This window comes from Marmota monax, unplaced genomic scaffold (assembly GCF_021218885.2).
Source record: "Marmota monax isolate L192 unplaced genomic scaffold, Marmota_monax_Labrador192_F-V1.1 WCK01_AAM20220418_F8-fsc00008, whole genome shotgun sequence".
Classification (NCBI taxonomy): Eukaryota; Metazoa; Chordata; class Mammalia; order Rodentia; family Sciuridae; genus Marmota; species Marmota monax.
The window spans coordinates 23,014,449-23,034,573 of NW_026694432.1; the positions used below are offsets into that span (position 1 = coordinate 23,014,449).

The 20,125-nt window shown below is 48.9% G+C and overlaps 1 protein-coding gene across 1 annotated transcript; it reads left to right on the forward strand.

Annotated features, from left to right (window-relative positions):
- The first annotated feature begins 1,409 nt into the window (after window positions 1–1,409).
- Window positions 1,410–2,993, forward strand: Id3 (inhibitor of DNA binding 3). Its single transcript, XM_046469115.2, has 3 exons — window positions 1,410–1,781; window positions 1,889–1,971; window positions 2,486–2,993. Exons 1-2 carry the CDS (start codon window positions 1,482–1,484, stop codon window positions 1,946–1,948), a joined length of 360 nt encoding a protein of 119 aa, XP_046325071.1. The 5' UTR covers window positions 1,410–1,481; the 3' UTR covers window positions 1,949–1,971; window positions 2,486–2,993.
- Window positions 2,994–20,125: the final 17,132 nt, after the last annotated feature.

A 20,125-nucleotide genomic window follows, 5' to 3' on the forward strand; every position in this document is an offset into this window, starting at 1 on the left:
TTGAGACTCACCCAGCTCAGAGCTCCCATTGTCCTGTTAATCAGTACCACACACTATTGAACTCTTAATTGTTTCCTGTGTTAATCTTGTCTCCCCAAATTGTGAGATTCTTGAGAAGCAGAAGCCACTGGTCTATGTGAAGTCACTCCATAAATATTTACCAATAAATTGATTAAGAAAGCAATCATTAGGAGAATCCCACTTGGTCATTTCTAAGATGGAACCCAGCATCTTGGAACAGCAGATTCCCAAATGTCCTGGGAAGTGACAAGAAGACAAGCAAAGAATACTGAGCACAATGTCCTGTTGGAATATAAGACTTAGCTTGCCTGATCACTGGTCCTTTCCTGGTCTCTCAGATAGAGCAGGAGCTACTTCAGCAGGGCTGAGAATAATCAAGTCCAGGTGGCTGCCCTTCCATAACAGAAAAGGGACAGACAAAAGAGTCACAAAATTAACATTGTTTTCTGCACAGTAATGTGTGCAAAGTGGGGAGAGCAAGAGTTAAAAGAGATTTGCTGACCCCATAAAGAAGGGGATCCTAAAAATGTTTTTTAAGAAATTGTTCCCTCTGGTTCCCCATATTTGAAACTCTGTCCAAAATTTTAATCAAACTCAATTCCAAAGCACAACTGGGCATATATTTGGTTCTTTATGGAGTTCGTGCAGCAAACGTCTGAGCTCTTTTCTTTCCCCATGCTAAAAGTATGGCTTTGAGCAGCTTTCTTCTCTTTTTTCTTTTCCCCTGTTGCTCAAATAAATAGTGTTCTTTGCTCAAACCCCCTTCCCCTCCTCCTCCTGCAATCTCAGCGCCTAGCCCAAATCTGTTTTCTTCATTGTAACCTCAGCTTCACCGCAATTAATTTTTTTCCCCTCTGGTCACAAGATAATTCCTGACGCCAGTGAGTCTGGAGAGGTCAGACGAACAGCAAATTGGGGAACAAGGCGGCACTAATTCCTTACAAGTTTCCCTTGAAAAATCTTTTGCTTAAAAAAAAAAAAAAAAAAGCTTAGCTGTTCAGGGATTTATGACCTCTGAGGAGCTGTGGGTTCGAACCAGTGTTGGGCTAAGGGTGGACTGGCAGGGGGCAGGGGAGCTCAAAGATCTGGGGCACTGCCAGGAAAAGGCAAATTCTTAAAGTTAATGGTTTTAAGTGATTTTTTAAGCCCTGGCTGGCGAAGAGGCCCGCCTCTCCCCAGTATCAGCGCTTCCTCATTCTTTGAATCCGCGGCTCCGCGGTCTTCGGCGTCAGACCAGCGGGAGGAAGCCTGTTAGCAATTTAAGCAGGCTGTGAACGCCCAGGGTTGGGAGAGGCGGGGCCCAGGGCCGGAGGAGGCGGGGCCCGGGCGAGCCGTTTTGAATAAAGGGGCGTGCCTTCAAGAGGGGCTCTATAAGAGCCGGCAGCGGCGTGCCTGCGCGCACTACAGTCCGCGTTAGTGGTAGCTTGGTTGGTTTTGTTCCTTCAGTTTCATTCTCCAACATGAAGGCGTTGAGTCCTGTGCGCGGCTGCTACGAGGCGGTTTGCTGCCTATCGGAACGCAGTCTGGCTATCGCTCGGGGCCGCGGCAAGAGCCCAGCGGCGGAGGAGCCGCTGAGCCTCCTGGACGATATGAACCACTGCTACTCGCGCCTGCGAGAACTGGTGCCTGGCGTCCCGAGGGGCACTCAGCTTAGCCAGGTGGAAATCCTGCAGCGCGTCATCGACTATATCCTTGACCTCCAGGTGGTCCTGGCCGAGCCGGCTCCTGGGCCCCCAGACGGTCCTCATCTCCCCATCCAGGTGCGTGCGGGAGCCGGGGTGGGACAGGGTTGGGCGCAAGGGCTGGGATGCTGCGAGTCCCTCAGAGCACGGCGAGTTCCTTGCATAACTCTCCCCTTATTTCCCAGACAGCTGAGCTTGCTCCGGAACTTGTGATCTCCAACGACAAGAGGAGCTTCTGCCACTGACCCTGCCGTCCTGGCACCTCCAGGTGAGGATCCCCTCCGGGGGAAGGTTTACACTGCAAATTGAGAGATCGGCATGCCCTTTAGAGGGTTACTACCCCTCGGTTTAGAGAAACCGAGCCCAAAGGGAAAAATGACTTGTCCGTGTTCACTTTAAATGAATGACAAAACCATTTTCTATCTAATGTGCGTATTTCGGACTTAACGGACATTGGCTCTGTCCTCCCGAGAGGGCAAAGATCCGGAAAGTTGATGCAGATCTGACTAAATAAAAGCCTTTTCTGATTGTTACCGTAAAGACAGCTGTGTCTTTCTCGTCCCCCTTCCAAATAGTGTCCTTCCAAGGAGGGAGGGGTAGTGGTGGCTCCGCCAGTGGTCCTTTGGCGCCAACTGGGTGGGGGCAGTGTGGGGCGCGGAGTTATCAGCTGGAGGTAGAGACCAAGTTTCCTCCCTGGCGCCGGCCAGTCTGCGGACGGCCCCCGCCTCGGCGCGCTCGGCGGAAACTGACGGCTCCCTGCTCTTCTTTCCTCCCCCGCCCAGAACGCAGGTGCTGGCGCCCGTTCCGCCTGGGACCCGGGGACCCTCTCCGGCCGGAAGCTCCAGGGCATGGATGAGCCCTAACCTCGCCCTGCCCACTTTACTTCCCCAAACCCCTGCCTCGAGGCTGGACCTGGCGCCCGGGAGCAAAGGACTGTGAACTTGGGTGGCCTGAAGAGCCAGAGCTAGCGCTGGTCACCAGCTGGGCAACGTCACCCTGCCCCCACCCCACCCCCAAGTTTTAAAGACTGTCTGTTCAGAGTGGAGGGCTGGAGAGTGGGGGAGTGGCAGCTCTCCCGAACTCTGCCGCGAACTCTGCCAAGGCGGCGTTTGAGCTGTCTTCTGGTCTCCCTGGAGAAAGGCTCTGTTGCCCTGATTATGAACTCTATAATAGAGTATATAGCTTTTGTACCTTTTTTGCAGGAAGGTGACTTTCTGTAATCATGCGATGTATATTAAACTTTTTATAAAAGTTAACATTTTGCATAATAAACGGTTTTTAAACACTTTATATGATCTCATGAAACATCTCATTCCTTGTACTAATTTTCTTACATGGCTGACTTTGGGAAAATAAATATTTTGGAACTTGGGAAGAGCAAATTTGCTTATTCCCTCAAGAGGGAGAGGAGAACTCCCATTTGAAACTGGAGGGTGGGGTGGTGGAAAGAGGTCATGGTGGGAATCCCATATCCATTGGGGGTTGGGAACAGAAAAGAACTTGGTCCTTCCCCTTTATCTTAGAGAAGACCAGCACAAGCTCACCCAGCCAGTTGGGGACTTGATTATCAGGTCCCTTGAGATCTAGCAGTGTCTGTCTTCAATGTCATTATTAATGCCTTTCTAGCAGGGGATGTGGTAAGAGTGGAGCCTCCAGTTTGCCTTATCTGGTGCCCAGTCAGGGGTGGTGACTGAGACCCATTTCTGAGATGAATAAACTCAGCATTGGGCCCAGTTTCATTTCCAATCATGCTCTCTGATCTGGCTTCCCCCAGTGCTTCCAAAGTTGGAAAAAGAACAGAGTCTCTTCAAATCTGCAGCCACTCTGACAAGGACTTGCAAGCTTGTTGGGAAGTATTGGTACTGGTCCTCTTAATGCTATGTAGACTCAGGACCTGAGCTGGGAATTTGAGGAGGGGTCCCCAGAGCCCTCATTACTTCAGATATTCCTACACCTCCACTGGGAACTTATTCTGTAAGCATCTTTGTACCTTCATCAGAATGGGGAAGGTCAGACTCAGTCATAGGCTGAACCAGTTTTTCCCAGCCCCTTAAGAGCAAGAATGGGATTTGAATTGTAACTACAGTGACTAGAATTGTGGTGGACAGGGGGTCAGTCCTGGGAGTGAGGCAAAAGGCAAGACTCCAACTAATGCCATCTCCAACTGCCCCCCACCTGGTAGCTCCCCAGGTGGGCTCCACCAGGCACCTAGCTTCACCGGATTCTTGTTTATGATATGATCTCATTTGTGTGTTGGCCCCTGGCATGTGTTACTGTAGTATTTCATAACAAACAAGTCACATCATTACCTTTTGTGCCTTAACCCTGGTGAGCTTTCTGGGGTGAACAGGGGCATTTGGGGTGGGGGCAACCTCTGTTTTTGCCAACCATCCTCCCAGCCTGACCATTGGTTCTTAGCACATTTCAGGTCATGATCTCTGATGCTCTGATGGAAGGTATGAACACTCTTCAAAATATACATACCCTCCCCACAACTGCAGAGCAACTGCAGACCTCCAACCCTCTGGAGGCCCATAGCATAAGCCCTTGCCCCAATCAGACTGTAAGACCCCAGCTGGGTCTGCCCTGGACTGTCTGAAGTAGTGCTAAGATGGTTCTGGGGACAGCTAAACAGCTACAAATCCCTACTTTTCCTCTGGTCTCTAGCTTGCATTTTTTTCTTTTTGGTACAGGGGGTTGAACCCAGGACCCTTTACCGGTAAGCTACATATAAAAACACCCCCCCCACACACACACCTTTTTTAAAAATATTGAGACAGGGTCAGTTACTAAGTTTCAGAGGCTGGCCTCAAATTTGCAATCCTGCCTCAGTACCCCAAGTTGATGGGATCATAAGCTTGCACTAACAGGTCCAGCAAGATTGACTCTCTTGAGCCTGTTTCCACATCTGTGAAAGGGAACTGATTTTGAAGAAGCAGTCTGAGGTGCCTAGCTCCACCTCATTAACCAAATCAGTTATACCATTAACTGCAATAGAGTCGGGCATTTGAGCTCCATGACCTATACCTTTTTCAGCCTGCTGCCTCCTGCTTGCTCAAAAGTTGCAGGAATGGGAAAGGATTGAAAAAGCCCTAGCTCTCACCGCCGTGTGACCTTGAGCAAGCCACTTCACCTCTCTGAGCCTCTTTTCCTTTGCTGCCTCCGTGGACAGAAGATAATGGTGGGAAAGTTCTTTGAAATGCATCACACACCTAGGAGGTATTATTAAGCTAATTCCAAGGAAATTGCTTGTCAGGACTCCCAGGGCTGAGCTGTTCAGGTGGCCAGGACAAAAGCTTAGACCAGCACGCCAATCCATTAGTCATTAGAGAGTGAAAGCAATTTGGCCCTAGGTCAGAAAACTCTCAGAGGTTAGTGTCTTCCATGATAATCACTTAGCAAGTGCCTACTAGGTGCCACATTCCATTTTATTTTATTCTAATTGTCACTACAACCCAGGAAGGTGGGTATCATTACTCCTGTTTTACAGAGAAAACAGACTCGGGCTGAATAGCTTGATTCAGGTCACAGTAATGAAGTGGCAGAGTGGGGTTCAGGAAGGCCAGCTTCCTCTAGCTTCAAAGCCCAAGTTCTCGACTTGACTTTAAATGGGCTCTTTTCCCTGATATTCCAAGTGGGGCATATGTTTGGTCCCCAGAGGAACCTAAGGCCACCCCAGGTATCTCCCTTCTCTGTGCAAGGGGGATGATGGTACCTCCTTCCAGGTTTGCGATTCAGATAACAGACAATGCTCATCAAATATCTACTTAGGCTCCCTGAATTACAAGGGGCATAGTCAACCGAGTGTGTTGTGCTCATTTCGCAGGCATTCTTTGCACCAGCTCTGAAATTCAGTCATTTGGAAGTTATCTTTCCCTTGTAAATAAACAAGCTTAGAACAGGCAAAATAACTTGCTCGTGGCCACACAGCTCCTAAGTAACAAAGCAGGGGTTCAAATTCATGCCTCTAACACCATAAATGGTGCCACTTTGAGAAAGGCAGTAAAGCTCTCTCTATAGCTGTGGATGCGCGGGACAACCTCCAATTACCCGTCTTCTGGCCTCATCGCCTCTCATGGCCCCCACTTTTCCCCATGCCCCATGCTGCACCTAGAAACCTCCATCAGTCTCCTGCAGAGCTGCTTCCAGAGCTGCCCTCTGCCCACTCGCGGGCCTCGGTGGGGAGAGCCACTCCGCACCCGCGGCTCCTTGGCGCCTGCACAGGGGAGGCGCCGGGAACACGTGGCTCGGAGCCCGGCTAGGCGGAGTCGAGCGTCCCCGCCCCTCGCCCCGCCCCCGGCCCGGCGCCCGGCGCTCCCCCCGCGGGCCCTGGGGGCCGCTCGCAGGTGTTCGCTGGCGCCCGGATGTCTGAGCTCTGGCTCCGCTCTGGCTCCCGCTCCCTCCGCAGCCCGCGGGCGGGGCTCGCAGCCCATCCGGAGCCTCGCGGCGCCCCCGCCGCTCTGCCAGCAGCGCGGCCTCCTAGTTCCCAGCCTCTCGGCCTCGGGGGGCCCCCACCCAGCGGAGTCGCTGACCCCACTGCTCTCCCGCTGCCCCCAGCTGCGCTCGGGCCGCCGCAGCCTCGGCGCGCCCCCACCCCGCTTCCTGCCTCGGCCGTTTTGCCCCGGCCGGGCGGCCGCCTGCATCGCACCCCGTTCCTTCCTTCCTTCATTCTTTCAAGCAGCTTGCATTCCTCGAGCGCCTGCGACGTGCCCCGCACAAGGCCTCTCCGACCTTCTGAGAGTGGCCTCAGGCCATGGGGCTCCTCCGGGAAGCCTCTGCCCTCGGCCCCTGCTCTCCCTCCCTGCCCCCACCCGCCCCGTTCTGGCCTCTGCGCTGTCCGGTTTCACTCCGAGTTTAGCATTTAATTGTTCTCTGATTATTTCTCTTGCTAGGGGTCAGTCTGCAGCAGATCCCTTTGCAGCACAGTGACTGATTAGAGTGTGGCTAGAATTGGGGTTCAGCCAGTCCTTGGCAAGGTTTGGGGATAAGTGTGGGCAGAAGTTGGCAGTAGTCACTTTTGCCTGGCTTAAATGATCAGGGTGTCGGGGTCAGTCTGTGAGTAGGGACAGTGGATAGTCTGTATCAGTGTAGGGAGGTCACCTTGACATCAGGATTTGGGAGTTGCTTTTGACAAACCAGATAAGAGGACGAGTTCTCTTTAGCCCTGTGAGCTTGGATTCACATCCCTCCATGGTGGCTCACCATGGCCCATCTTACTTCCCCACCCAAGCTCTGGAGCTGTCCTTCTATCTGGGGACACTCACTCTCCTCACCACCACCCTGCTCTTACTTAGGGCCACATGCTGCAGGCAGAAGTTCTCCTTGGGCCTTACTGTTGTTAGAAGGAGCTCAGGCTGGCAGCCGAATTGGCCAGAGTAGGGAGGCCTTCTGCTTCCCAGGGATCCCACCCTGGAGCCACCATGGATAACAGGCAATTGATTGTCCTCTTCCCTTCATTTGTTCATAAATCTAAAACCCATCAGAGATAGAAGGGTCCTCGAGGTCACACTTAAGGCCCAAAGAAGGGCAGGGTCTGCTCAGGTACATGTAGCAAGTTGGTGGTCAAGACAAATCTGGAATCCAAGCTTCTCAGCCCTTAGGGATGGGACAGTTGAGGCCATGAGAGGCCAAGGCTCTGGAAAAGGAAAGTCGGGGAATGGTGACTCCTCAAATCAAGGTCCTCTTGTTATTGCCCACCCAGCCCTCTCCCTCCCACAGTCATGAAGAGCCAAAGGAACAAGGGTGGTCAAATGTGAGTTTGAAGCTGGGGAGGGAGAGAACACTGTGAGAGCTGCTGGAGAAAAGCTTAGCTGGTTCTTACAGAAACATATGGAACTCATTACCCTAAGTCAAGGTGGTTGCTGGCCAGCTGGCAGTTGGTGGGTTTGGGGCTCAAAGTGTGCGTTGTGTGGTAATGAGGGTACTCGTAGCCCAGTAGGCTTCTAAGAATAACCCGCCTGCTTGATGATCCTGGTTTTTGCTAAGCCTTGTTTTCTTTCCAGTCTATGCCACTTCTAATAATAATGCCACTTCTAATAATAATGCAGGGAAGGGGTGAGGACCTGGGGACATTAGACATTTCTCCCCAATGTAACTTCCTTCTCTATCAAGACAAGAAACTGGTACGGCTTTCTGTGGGTCCAGATGTGCGAAGTGTGGAGCCACTGTGATCCCAGCTTCCTTCTGTGTTCATCCAGGTAAGCCCCAAGGGGCCTATCTATTGGTCCAATATCCTGTCAATCACATTTTCCAGTGCAGATTCAAGTCCACCTACAAAGAGAGTGGCAAGGACAATGTTCAAAAGAGGCCATTTTACCAGCTGGGTGTGGTGGCACATGCCTAAAATCCCAGTGGCTCAGAGGCTAAGGCAGGAGGATCTGAGTTCGAAGCCAGCCTGAGCAACTTAGTGAGGCCCTAAGCAACTTAGTGAGACCCTGTCTCAAACAAAAGAAAAAAAAAGCTAGGGTCAGGGGGTTTGCTGGGGATGTGGCTTAGTGGTAAAGCGTCCCTGAGTTCAATCCCTGGTGACAAACAAACAAACAAAATGCTATATATTAGTGCCCAGCATTTTGCAGTCTTCCTGGTAACAATGCCAACAGGGCAGGGGCAGGCTGCTTCCATTTCAACCCCCTAGGAATGCCCAGACATGAGGAGACCTAACCCAGTTTGCCCTGAAGGTCAGAATCCAAAATTTTGCTCTCTGCCACTCGTTTAAAGCTTTGTACAATTTGGAGATGTAGCTTAGTGGTAGAGTATTTTCGTAGCATGTACAAAATCTTAGGCTCAGTCCCCAGAGCCACCAAGGAATTTAAAAAAAAAATCTAATTAAAACATTGTACAAACCAATACATCCCACAGAATTGGCCTCTCCCACCCACAGCAGCTCCCCTGGTACTTTGTCTCTGTGAGTCTGGGAATCAAACCTGTGGGTTGAATCCTAGCTTTGCATTTATCAGCTGTGCCATCACAAGTAAGTTATTTATCCTCTCTGAGCCTCACATGATTGATACGATGATTAAATTAGATGACATATAAAAAGCCTGGCCCTTGGTAGGCCCTGAGTGACTCCCACCTAGGAGGTTGCAGGACTTGGTGTCAGATTCCTGCTGGAGGAGTTCCTTCCTGTCTTTCCAGGCATGGTATCTCAGGCCTGTGGCCTGCACTGTCCCTTCCTCACACCCAGGAGCATCCTAGTGCCTCAGACTCCTCCCTGTGACGCTGTGGGAATCTTGAAACTTGTCCACAGAGGTGCAGAAAGAACTGAATGCAAAGCACCCAGAAGCTAGGACACGAGTGACATTCAAGAAATGACAGCTAGCCAGACACGGTGGCGCACACCTGTAATCCCAGCATTTCGGGAGGCGGAGGCAGGAGGATCATGAGTTCAAAGCCAACCTCAGCAAAAGTGAGGCACTAAGTTACTCAGTGAGACCCTGTCTCTAAATAAAATACAGAATAGGGCTGGGGATGTGGTCAAATATCCCTGAGTTCAATCCCTAGTACCTCTCCCGCTCCAAAAAATAAAAAAAGAAAAAGAAAAGAAATGACAGATAAATCAGGCTCTGTGGCTCATGACTGTAGCCAAGACAGGAGAATCACAGGTTCCAGGCCAGCCTGCACAACTTGGTGAGACCCTGTCTCAAAATAAAAAATAAAGTCAGGCATGGTGGTGCATGCAGGTAATCTCAGTGATGGGAGGCTGATGCAGGAGGATTGCCAAATTAAAGGCCAGCCTCGGTAACTTAGTGAGACCTAGTCTCAAAATAAAAAATTAAAACAGATTGGGGATCTGGAGGTATAACCCAGTGGTAGAGCAACCCTGGGTTTTAATCCAGTACTGAAAAAACCAAAAGTGTGTGTGGAGGGGGGTGGACCAGATCACACCCAGCTACTACCTTCTCATCCAGAATAATTTCATGACAAGTGTGATTTCAGCTGGTAGAGGAACAGAGCTTTAGACCCTATGAACCTGGGCAGGCTCAGCCTGACCTAGAATCAGCTCGCTGGTGAAACTCCCTTCTCTAACAGAGCACAGGAGCTAGGGGAAGGGGACATATGACCAGAGGGCAGAGGACCTGGTGGCCAGCGATGGTGAGAGCAGCAGATTTGCCATCAGAGAGACCTGCCTTCGAAGCCTCTCTGGGGCTGGGGACATGATGCAGTGGTAGAGCACATGTTTAAGGCCCTGGAAATGGAAAAAAAAAATCTGTCTCTGCCACTTCTTGGCTGTTTGACTGGCTAGATGACACCCTTCTCTGTTTTTCACCTATAAAACTCTCAGTGGTACCTCTCTCATAGGGTAGAATTAAATCACATGACAGAGAGAGCACATGACACAGCTGAGCTGCTTACAGTGGGCAGCCTGTGTTATTTTACCAGGAGGAGGCCAAGGTGTGTGGGGGGTGCCTCTTCTTCACTGTTGTCTCCTCACAAGTTAATCTTGTTCACTTTGCATGGAACAAGCAATGGTCAATACAGAAGTATCCAGACTCCTGCCGTCTTCCACTTACCAGCTGTGTGAACTTGGACGTGTGACTTCACTTCTTTGGTCCTCAGTCTCTGCACCAGTCCAATGGGGACAGTAGGCTCTCTACCACACACAGTCGTGGTTGAGGACGGGTTCCTGTACAGGCCCCTTAGATTAGCACATGGAACACACCTGCAAAAGCTTGTCCCTTCGTGACCTCAGCCTACCATGGCTGTGTGTGTTCTCAGACACTCTGTAGCCATCTGTGTCTTATAGAAAACCTTGATGCCTCTCTATTATTATTATTTTTTTTTGAGCAAAATTGACAATTCAGGAAGATGTACCTGATTTTTATCACATGGCTTTGAGAGACCCGGCACGGGGCCAGCTTCACACAGAGTCACATATGTGCCTACCAGAGCACACGGGCCCACAGATGCACACACTTCGAGAAGGCCGTGCTACGCCCGATGCTTCCCAAATGGGCCGAAACAAACCCTCTCGCCGTGAAGAGCTGCTCTGAAGCCCACTCAGTGCGCTCCCTGGCAAGGGAGCTGAGGACCTCAGCAGCATCTTCCTTGACAAAACTCTGCAAGGTGAGTCCTGGCCCAGGTCCCAGCCCTGGCTCTATCCCTGCCTTGCTGTGCAACCCTGGGCATATAACTTTACCTCTCTGAGACTTTTTCATTTGTGAAAGGGAGCTAACCATTTCTACCTTTCAGGGTTCTTGTGGGGATTAGAGAAACATGCTGCATGAACCCAGGGCCTTGTGCAGGTGAGGCAAGCATTCTATCAACTGAGCTACATCCCCACCCCCTGGCTTGTATTATAACTCGGTGAAAGACACGTTTCTTTCAGTGTTGGGGATTGAATGCACAGCCTTGGGCATGCTAGGCAAGGGCTCTGCCACTGAGCTGCGTTGTCAACCCTTCTTAGAGATTTTAAAATTTTGAGGCCTGGGGATGTGGCTCAAGTGGTAGCGCGCTCACCTGGCATGCGTGTGGCCCGGGTTCGATCCTCAGCACCACATACAAACAAAAAGATGTTGTGTCTGCCGAAAACTAAAAAATAAATCTCCTCTCTCTCTAAAAAAAAAAAAAAAAAAATTTAATTTTGAAACAGGGTCTTGCTAAGGTTGCTCAGACAGGCCTCAAACTTGAGATCCTCCCGCCTCAGCCTCCCAAGTAACAGGGGTTGTAGGCGTCAGCCTTTTATATATTTTTTAATAAAATGAAGCTGTGAGCTATGTACCTTATATAATTTATACACGTCATTGCTTTCAGACATGTCTGTTAAGCCAGTAAAATGATTTTCCCCCTAAACTTGTTGTATTCCATATTTTATTCATATTTTACCATGTCTGGGCCACTCACTGAATCCCACTAGAACCTCAGTTCTTTTATCTCTAAGATGGGAAGAACAAACCTCCCAAGGCAATTTTGAGAATTCTATGAGGTGGTGTATATTGAACCAGAGAGGGATTGGTTTTTTGCTCTCCCCTCTCCCTAGGCTGAATTTCTCAAAGTCAGGAAGGAATTTTCTTTGCCTCTGTGCCCTCAATGTTGAATACCATTTTTTTCTGCTTAACTATTGCCACTGTGTATGTATTACATCCTGTTTTTTTTTCAATCCCCAAATTGGCTTATAACTTTTGATATCGTAATCATGGCATGATATCATTCTGTTCCTTGTGTCACTTAAAGCTAAACAGAGCAGCGATATGTTCCCCGTGTGTCAATGTGCATTTGTCTTCCTGTGCACTGCTGGTCCCAGCCCAAAATCCTCAGCTAGTGCTCATTGTCAGTATGTTTCTAAAAGTTGAATCTTGTGGTTTGTTGAGAGTGCTGTGGTACCAAGGGTAAACATAGCTTTTTTCTTTTTTCCTGGTACTAGGGATTGAATTCAGGAGCACTTTACCCCCGAGCTACATCCTCAGCCCTTTTTATTGATTTTTTTTTTTTTTTTGACAGGGTCTTGCTAAGTTGCTTAAGGCCTTGCTAAATTGCTAAGGCTGACCTTAAACTTGCCATCCTCCTGCCTCAGCCTCCTGAGTCTATTCAATTTTAACATTCATAAGTATACTCCTGAGTATTCTGTGTATCCTAATTTTTCACCAGTTTAGTAATATATGATTCTTATTATCAGCATATATTTTTTAAAGTTCACATGATGGTTTCACCCCACATTTTTCAAAAAAATTGGCATAAAATCTGTGATGATATATGGTGAAATATGGTATGCATAAAAAATTCATTAATAACGGTGATGAGGACGAGAACTTTCACTTATCGAACATTTACAGTGTTCGAGGCTCTGTGTTGTGTGCCTCATAATGGAAGGATGAGTAATAGACATTTAGAAGTTTTCACTTTGCTGCTTAAACATGAAGAAGTTGTTTTATTTTTTCCCTTAGGCAAGTTCTGTATTCCATATTGCAGACAAAATAATTTTATTGTTGGGCCTTATGCATTTGGGGGCCAAGTCACCTGGATAACAATAAAAGCCATCCTTAGTCTCCTTGTCTCTAAGATCGGCTGGCCTTATTCGTAGACGGATCCTGCAGAAACGTGCCAGGGCCCTATGATCACAGGGCACACATTCTAACTCGATGGAAGTCTTAGAAGGCAGGGTTGTGTGCTAGGAACTGATTTTTAATTTTTCCAAGCCCTCCCGTATTATCATCTCACTTCTTCCTTTATAAACTTTTCAAGTCTCAGAGTCATCCATGGAGCAGCTGAAGCCCAGAGAGAAGGGGCCTTGGCAAAGGCCTCGGTTGCAGAGCCAGTCCTACATCCCGACACCAGGGGTTCCGACACCAGGAACCCCTCTGAGCTCAGGCGACTCTCTGAGGACCTATTTTGGCACTCAGCATTGGGCCTGGTGCCTCTCCACAGCAAATTATAAAATGGGTGTTGTCCCCACTTTTCCAGAGGAGGGAACTGAGGCTTGTGCAAGTAAAATAACTGCAGCCAGCCAGCCTTCACCCAAAGTGTGCTTTTTGCATAGGGCCTGGACACCCCTGCATCTCTGCCATCTGGGAGCCTCAGGTTTGCTAAAGTGGTCTCCCACCATCCTCTCTGAGTCCCTGGAGCAGTACTCTGGTACCCCAAAGCAAGGAATGATCACCAAGGCTGACCCCTGCACCCAACTCCCTGGACCCCAGTAGCTGGGGTCAGGGGGTTCACAGAGCAGGGGACTCAAGGCCCCTGTGCAGAAGTGATTTACATAGTGTCCCCCATCTCCAAAGCCCATTGTCTCCAGAGGAGACAATACAGATAAAGGACCCAGCCTAGTGGGCTGCCTGCATCAATCTGTAACCATGGAAACCCCTAGGGAGACAATTCGAAGCCCTCCCTGCACCCCCACCCCCATCCTACAGCTGTGGCTCCAGGAATCAAGCCTCCAGCAGGGGGGGAATTGCTGATAATTGCCACCCCCCACCACTGCCACCACCAAATGGGACACAGCTGGGTCTCCCTCAACATCCATCCCCCACTCTCTCCAACCCAGAACTGGTGTTGGTAAAGGGGCTTTGGATGGGTCTAAGGTCTAAGCCTTATGGGTCAGCTTCTAGAGCTCCACAATGGTGAGAAACCGTCCTTGATCCCAGAGTTGGTCACTGGGCATAACAGCTCAGGCGAATTCTCAACCTTGGACCCGTCCACCAGGTGCTTGGGAAATATGTAGGTTTCTGGCGCATGACTTCCCTCTGGTGGCAAGTTGCTGCAATTGTGGAGAAGAACAAAAGTAGTGACTTCAGAATCAGGCTTGGTGGCGCCCGCCTGCCTGTAATCCCCGCCACTGGGGAGGCTGGGGCGGGAGGATCACAGGTTCGGGGCCAGCCTCGGCAATTTAGCAAGACCCTATGCAGTTTAATCTCAAAATAATAATAAAAAGGGCTGGGGAGGGCTGGGGATGTGGCTCAAGCGATAGCGCGCTTGCCTGGCGTGTGTGCGGCCCGGGTTCGATCCCCAGCACCACATACAAACAAAGATGTTGTGTCCGCCGATAACTAAAAAATAAATATTAAATTTCTCTCTCTCTCTCTAAGAAATTCTTTAAAAAAAAAAAAAAGGGCTGGGGATATGACTCAGCACCCCTGGGTCCAATCCCTAGTTTGACCTACGGTGCTGCAGATGTTCACAGGCCTTAGTTCTTTTCCCTGCAGCCACCTGCGAAGTGGATGCACTTATTCTACTTGCACATGCTGAAGCCAAAGTGTCCGGAGGAAGGGAGTACTGAGATGGTGAACCCAGTCTATCATGGCTCAAAACCAGCCTCAACCAGCATCACCTGCCCTTGGCCTTAAGTCTCAGTTTCTTCACCTGTAAAATGACAATGCATACCTCCTTGGATATTCTGGGGACCATCGGTATGAAGCTTTGTGAGCCTTCAGAAAGGTGACCCTCTCATAGCAAATACATACAGTCCAGGGCTCTGACATTCCCTACGTGGTTTGCCTGTAGGTATACCACTGAACTACTCCTGGCTCAGGCGTGACTCAGGGCTCTTGTGATAACTGGAATGGCTCTGGGGTGTGAATGCACTCAGTATCCTTTATCTAAAATGCTTAGGAATAGAAGAGTTTTGGATTTCAGGTTTTGGCATGTTTGCCCATACCTACTGATATGTCTTGAGGACGGGACCCAGGTCTAAATGCAAAACTCATTTGTGTTTCATATAGACCTCATGAACACAACCTGAAGGTGAAGGTGATTTTATATATTTTTTAGCGTGCCTGCAGTTTGGCCGTGACCTGCAACATGAGGTCAGGTGTGAGATTTTCCATTTTGCTGGTAGTATTGTTACTGGATAGGGATCCCAGGAGGTCTCCCAGAAGGGAGAAGGGGATCTCAACCCCACACTGGCAAGTTCTTGAATTAGGCCACAGAAAGGAATTTCAGGATATGTCAAAGGGGGCACAAAGATAGAAAGCAGGGAGATGTATTCAGGAAAAGAGCAACAGAGCAGGCCATGTACTCCGAGGAAGAGATACCAGCACTCAAGTGTGAGATGTGCTTTTGAGATCCTGGATTCTCCTTCTGTTCCTCCTCCTCCTCCTCTTTCTTCTTGTCTGGGAATCAAACCCAGGAGTGCTTTACCACCAACTTATGTTCTAATTTTTTTTTTTTAATTGAGACTAGGTCATACTAAGTTGCTTAGATTGACCTTGAACTCATGATCCTTCTGCTTTAGCCTCTGCCTGGCAAGAGTTCTTCTTTTCAAAAGAATCTTTGTAAATACAATCTTTGTAAGAAGCTCTGGGGCACCATAGCCAACCCATGAGTTTTGTTCTTACTTGTGGTGTACAGGGGGGATTATAGGATCTTTAGGTGGGTGTCATCTGGTCAATAGATAACGATTGGAATATGCTCAGATCATATTTTCCCTTGGCTTTATTTTGTCTAAATAAAATACGTTATGTAAGCTAGCAATGTCTGTAGGCATTAAGCACCTAGACTCTCAGTAACATTCAAGGGCTTTTTAAGAATTTAGGAGTGAATGGCGCTGGGTTGTAGCTCAGTGGTAGAGTGCCTGCTTAGCACATGTGAGGCACTGGGATCGATACTCAGCAATGCAAAAAGATAAATAGAAACCGGATGGGGTGGTGCACACCTGTAATCCCAGTGACTTGGGAGGCTGAGGCAGGAGGATCACGAGTTCAAAGCCAGCCTCAACAAAAGTGAGGTGCTAAGCAACTCAGTGAGACCCTGTCTCTAAATAAAATACAAAAGAGGGTTGGGGATGTGGCTCAGTGGTCAAGTGCTCCTGAGTTCAGTCCCCGGTACTCTGAAATTAAATAAATAAATAAAGGTATACCAAAAAAAAAAAGAAAGAAAGAATTTGAGCATGGAGGAAACCAGGCTTGGGGGGGTGGTGACAGTGTTACGGGAACTTCCCAGAGTTAAGACTATAGTTTCTTCCCCTTTCCCGTTAAACTCCTTTCTACCTATCCCCGTTTTCTGCCTACCTCAGTATGGCTCGGTGGTGGAGCAGTTGCCTAGCATGTGAGTCTCTACTTTCAATCCCCAGCACTGCAAATAGAAGGAGAAGAAAAGTTTTGTTCTTTCTTGGGGTGTACAGGTCTGGAGAAGGGGGTTCCTGGGAATTCCAGCCCCCATGATAGCCTCCAGGACCTCCAGCTCAGCATTTCCCTCCATGAAGAGTCACAGGCCTTCTGCGTGGTTAGTCCCTTCTGGGAAGGGACACTGTGAGTGACCTTTCAACTGTTCCAAAAACCGCTCATTGAGATCAGTTCAATCAATTCAATTCTGTGTGTCCAGGCTGTGGGAGGCTCTGGGGTGGGAAGATGAAGACAAGGAGCAGCTTCAATCCCAGGGGGAACCCAGAGCTTCAGAAGGATCGCCATTGCCAGGTGAACTGATGACAGGTTAGGATTGCTAAAGGAGGTGGGCAGCAGAGATCAGGGACAGCTTCAGAAAGGTGGATGGTATGAGTGCTCACCACCCATCCTGTGGCCAACACCCCAGGATTCCAAAGGCTGAATGTCTTGTTTATTTCCAGAGAGTTCTGAGTTTTGTTTTTCAATGTTAGCAATTGATCTGGTGCTGGGGATCAAATGGTGTGGGGGAGTACCTGGGAGATAAGAGCACATGGTAGGCAAGACACCCAGCCCTGATCCGGATTTTTTTTTCTTTTTTCTGTCTTTTCCTGTTCCCTTCCCCACTTCCCCTCTCCCTCTCCCCCACCTTCCTTCCTTCTTTCTTTCCCTCTTTCTTTCTTTCTTTCTTTTCCTTCCTTCCTTCTGGGAAAGAGGCCTTGCTGTGTTGCCCAGGCTGGCCTTGATTTCCTGGGCTCTAGTGAACCTCCCACTTTAGCCTGTCCAGTAGCTGGGATGACTTCCACCACTTCCTGTTTGATCTAGATTCTTGATTTTGCTTTTCTGATTTTCGATTCTGTTTGCCTTTTCTTTTCTTTTCTTTTTCTCAGTAATGAGGATTGAACCCAGGAGTGCTCTCCCACTGAGCTACATCCCCAGCCCTTTTTATTTTTGATTTTGAGACAGGGACTTCCTCCAGCCTCAGCCTCACAAGTCCCTGGGATTACAGACCTGTGCCACCAGGTCTTTAAATCCCAGCTCAGGTGTGGGATTTCAAGAAGCCCCTCAAGAGAATAAACTGATAATTCTGCAAATTGTAGGTGAGGTTTTCCCCAAGCTGCTCTGGGCACCTCTACTGGGACTTAAATCTTATGACCCTCCTTTTAAGTGGGCCACCTCCACAGGACTCAACATCTGGGAAAAACACCTCCAGGGTCTGGAAACATCTGGAAAGAATCTGGTCAAACTGGTGGCCCTGGCCTTCCCAGCAGGGCTGCTTCCTTGTATCTTTGTCTCCTACCCAGCTAATCATAGGGGCTTTGGCAGGTACCGTGGCCACCTCTAGATGGCAGCCTTAACCCTTACACTTGGACAGCCTCCACCCAAAGGCTGGAGAGGGGAAAGAAACACACCCAGGACTCCTAATATTCAGAGATACTACTGGGCTCAATGGCCCACACCTGTCATCCTAGCAGCCAGGAGGCTGAGACAGGATTATCGTGAGTTCAAAGCCCAGCCTCAGCAAGGGCAAGGCTCATTGTGACCCTGTCTCTAAATCAAATACAAAACAGGGCTGGGGATGTGGCTCAGTGGTTGAATATCCCTGAGTTCAATTTCCAGTACCCAATAATAATAATAATAATAATAATAATGCTATGAATTTGTGTATATTTTTTAAAATATTTTTTTGGCACTAGAGATTGGAGCCAGGGCCTCACATGTGCTAGGCAAGTGCTCTGCCACTGAGCTACCTCCCTGCCAATTTTTATTTTTAATTCTGAGAGAGGGTCTCATGAAGTTGCTGAGGCTGGCCTTGAACTTGTGATCCTCCTACCTCAATTGGGACTACAGAGTGTGCCCTCTTGTCTAGCTCTTATACACATTTTTATGTGGACATGTGTTTTCAGTTCTCTTGGTTATGTCCCTAGGAGCAAAATTTCTGGTTTATATAGTATCTCTGCTGTGACTTTCTGAGAAACTGCCAAAGCAGCTGCACCAATATACATTCCAACCAGCAAGGGATGAAAGTTCCGATTTCTCCACATCCTGGCCAAAAGGAAGTGATTGCCCATTTCTTAGATGGGCCATTCCAGGGAGCGTGGAGCTGGATTGCGTTGTCTGGATCATTTCCTTAATGATGCGATGCTGACCATCCTCCCGGTGCCTCTTGCCCTCTGTACATCTTCTCTGGAGAACTGTCTGTCCAGATCTTTTGTATTTTCAATAAGTTTTCACACACACAGAGCGCATTCATGTCCCATCTCAGATTCCCTTCAACACAGTCACCCTAGGAGAGAGCCACGGCTAGCCCCATTTTCCAGGTGAGGGAACTGAGGCTCAGACTAGTACAATGAAACACAGCATAAGGAGGGCCAAGGTTGGGGTTTTATGCATTTAAGAAGCACTCAAATTGTACCAGCCAGTCACTGTTAGAAGCTGTGAGCCCCACCATGACAATTTTTCTGTAAAGTGTTATCATTAGCTAAACTTCCTGGAAGCAATGACTCCTTCCTACCCTCCCTCCCTCCCTTCTTTCTCCCATTCTCTCTTACTATCTGCAGGGAAGGAACTCAGGATCCTGCATATGCTAGGCAAGTGCTCTACCACAAATCTATGTCCTCAGCCCTTGAAACAACTTTGTTTTTCTCCAGTGACCACAGAATAGTGTGTTTGTGGTCGAACAGGAGAATCACAAAAATGGGGCAGAGATCCTTCTCCCGTCTTTCCTACACTCCTGATCTGGTTTCCCTCTGGCTTTGGATTCATCTGAATAGGTGACACGCTGAGGTGCCTGGAACAGGAGGGCTGTGCCTTCAGGAGGCCTGTGGCAGGTGTGTTGTATTCTGATAAACAGGGATTATCGTGCAGGGATACATACAGGGATCTGAGACTTTTTCGGGAGAAGATATACCAAGGATAAGCTACACCAGCAGGAATGGAAGTTTGCAGCTGGGCGCAGGAGAGCATGCCTGCAATCCCAGCTACTTGGGAGGCTGAGGCAGGAGGATCACAAGTTTGAGGTCAGCCTCAGCAACTTCGAGACCTTTTACTATCTGGAAAAAAAAAAAAAAGAAAGAAAGAAAAGAAAAGTGGAAGTTTGCATTGGTTTGGGGACTTTTCCAGGGCTATTTGGGCCTGACTGGGCGAGGGGCTTCCTCATCTATCAGCTCTGTAGCTGCAGGCAAGGCACTTAATGCCTTTTTGCCTCAGTTTCCTCCATGGAAAGATGGTCCTAAGCATCTCCAACTCACCTAGTCGTGGGACACACTCTCCATCTTCAACAGTGTCTGCAGCCCTGGAGCTCCGGCTCAGGGGGGAACATCCGCCTTCACAGGTGTTCTGGGGCTGGTTCTTTGTTCAAAAGATCAAAGGAGACAGATCTAAGCTCAGATCCTGATTCCATTTTTTTTTTCTTTTTCTTTTTTTCGGGCTGAGGATCAAAGTCAGGGTCTCACATATGGTAGGCAAGTGCTGTACCCTTGAGCCACATCCCAGACCCCCTGATTTCTCATCTTTAACCAGCCCTTAGCCAAATCCCTTTGCATGTTTCAGCCTCAGTTTCCTCCTCAATCCAAGTTGACCCTGTTTTGTAAGGTAGTCAGGAGATTTCAACAAAATAATGTGTGTAACATGTGCTCTCTCCCTGGCTCTAGGGCTCTGCTTCTTCCCCAAAACTGCTACCCACACCAAGCATGTGGCTGCCTGGCACCCTCCTAAAGACTTCATATCCAACACTTTATTGAATCCTCACTGTAAATGGAGAGATCACTTTTCCCATCCCCATTTCAAAGATGAAGAAATTGAGCTCAGAGACGTCCAGTGACCCGACCAAGATCATAATGTTTAGAATAGATGGAGCAAGAATTGGAGTCCAGCCTGGCATGGTGGCATATA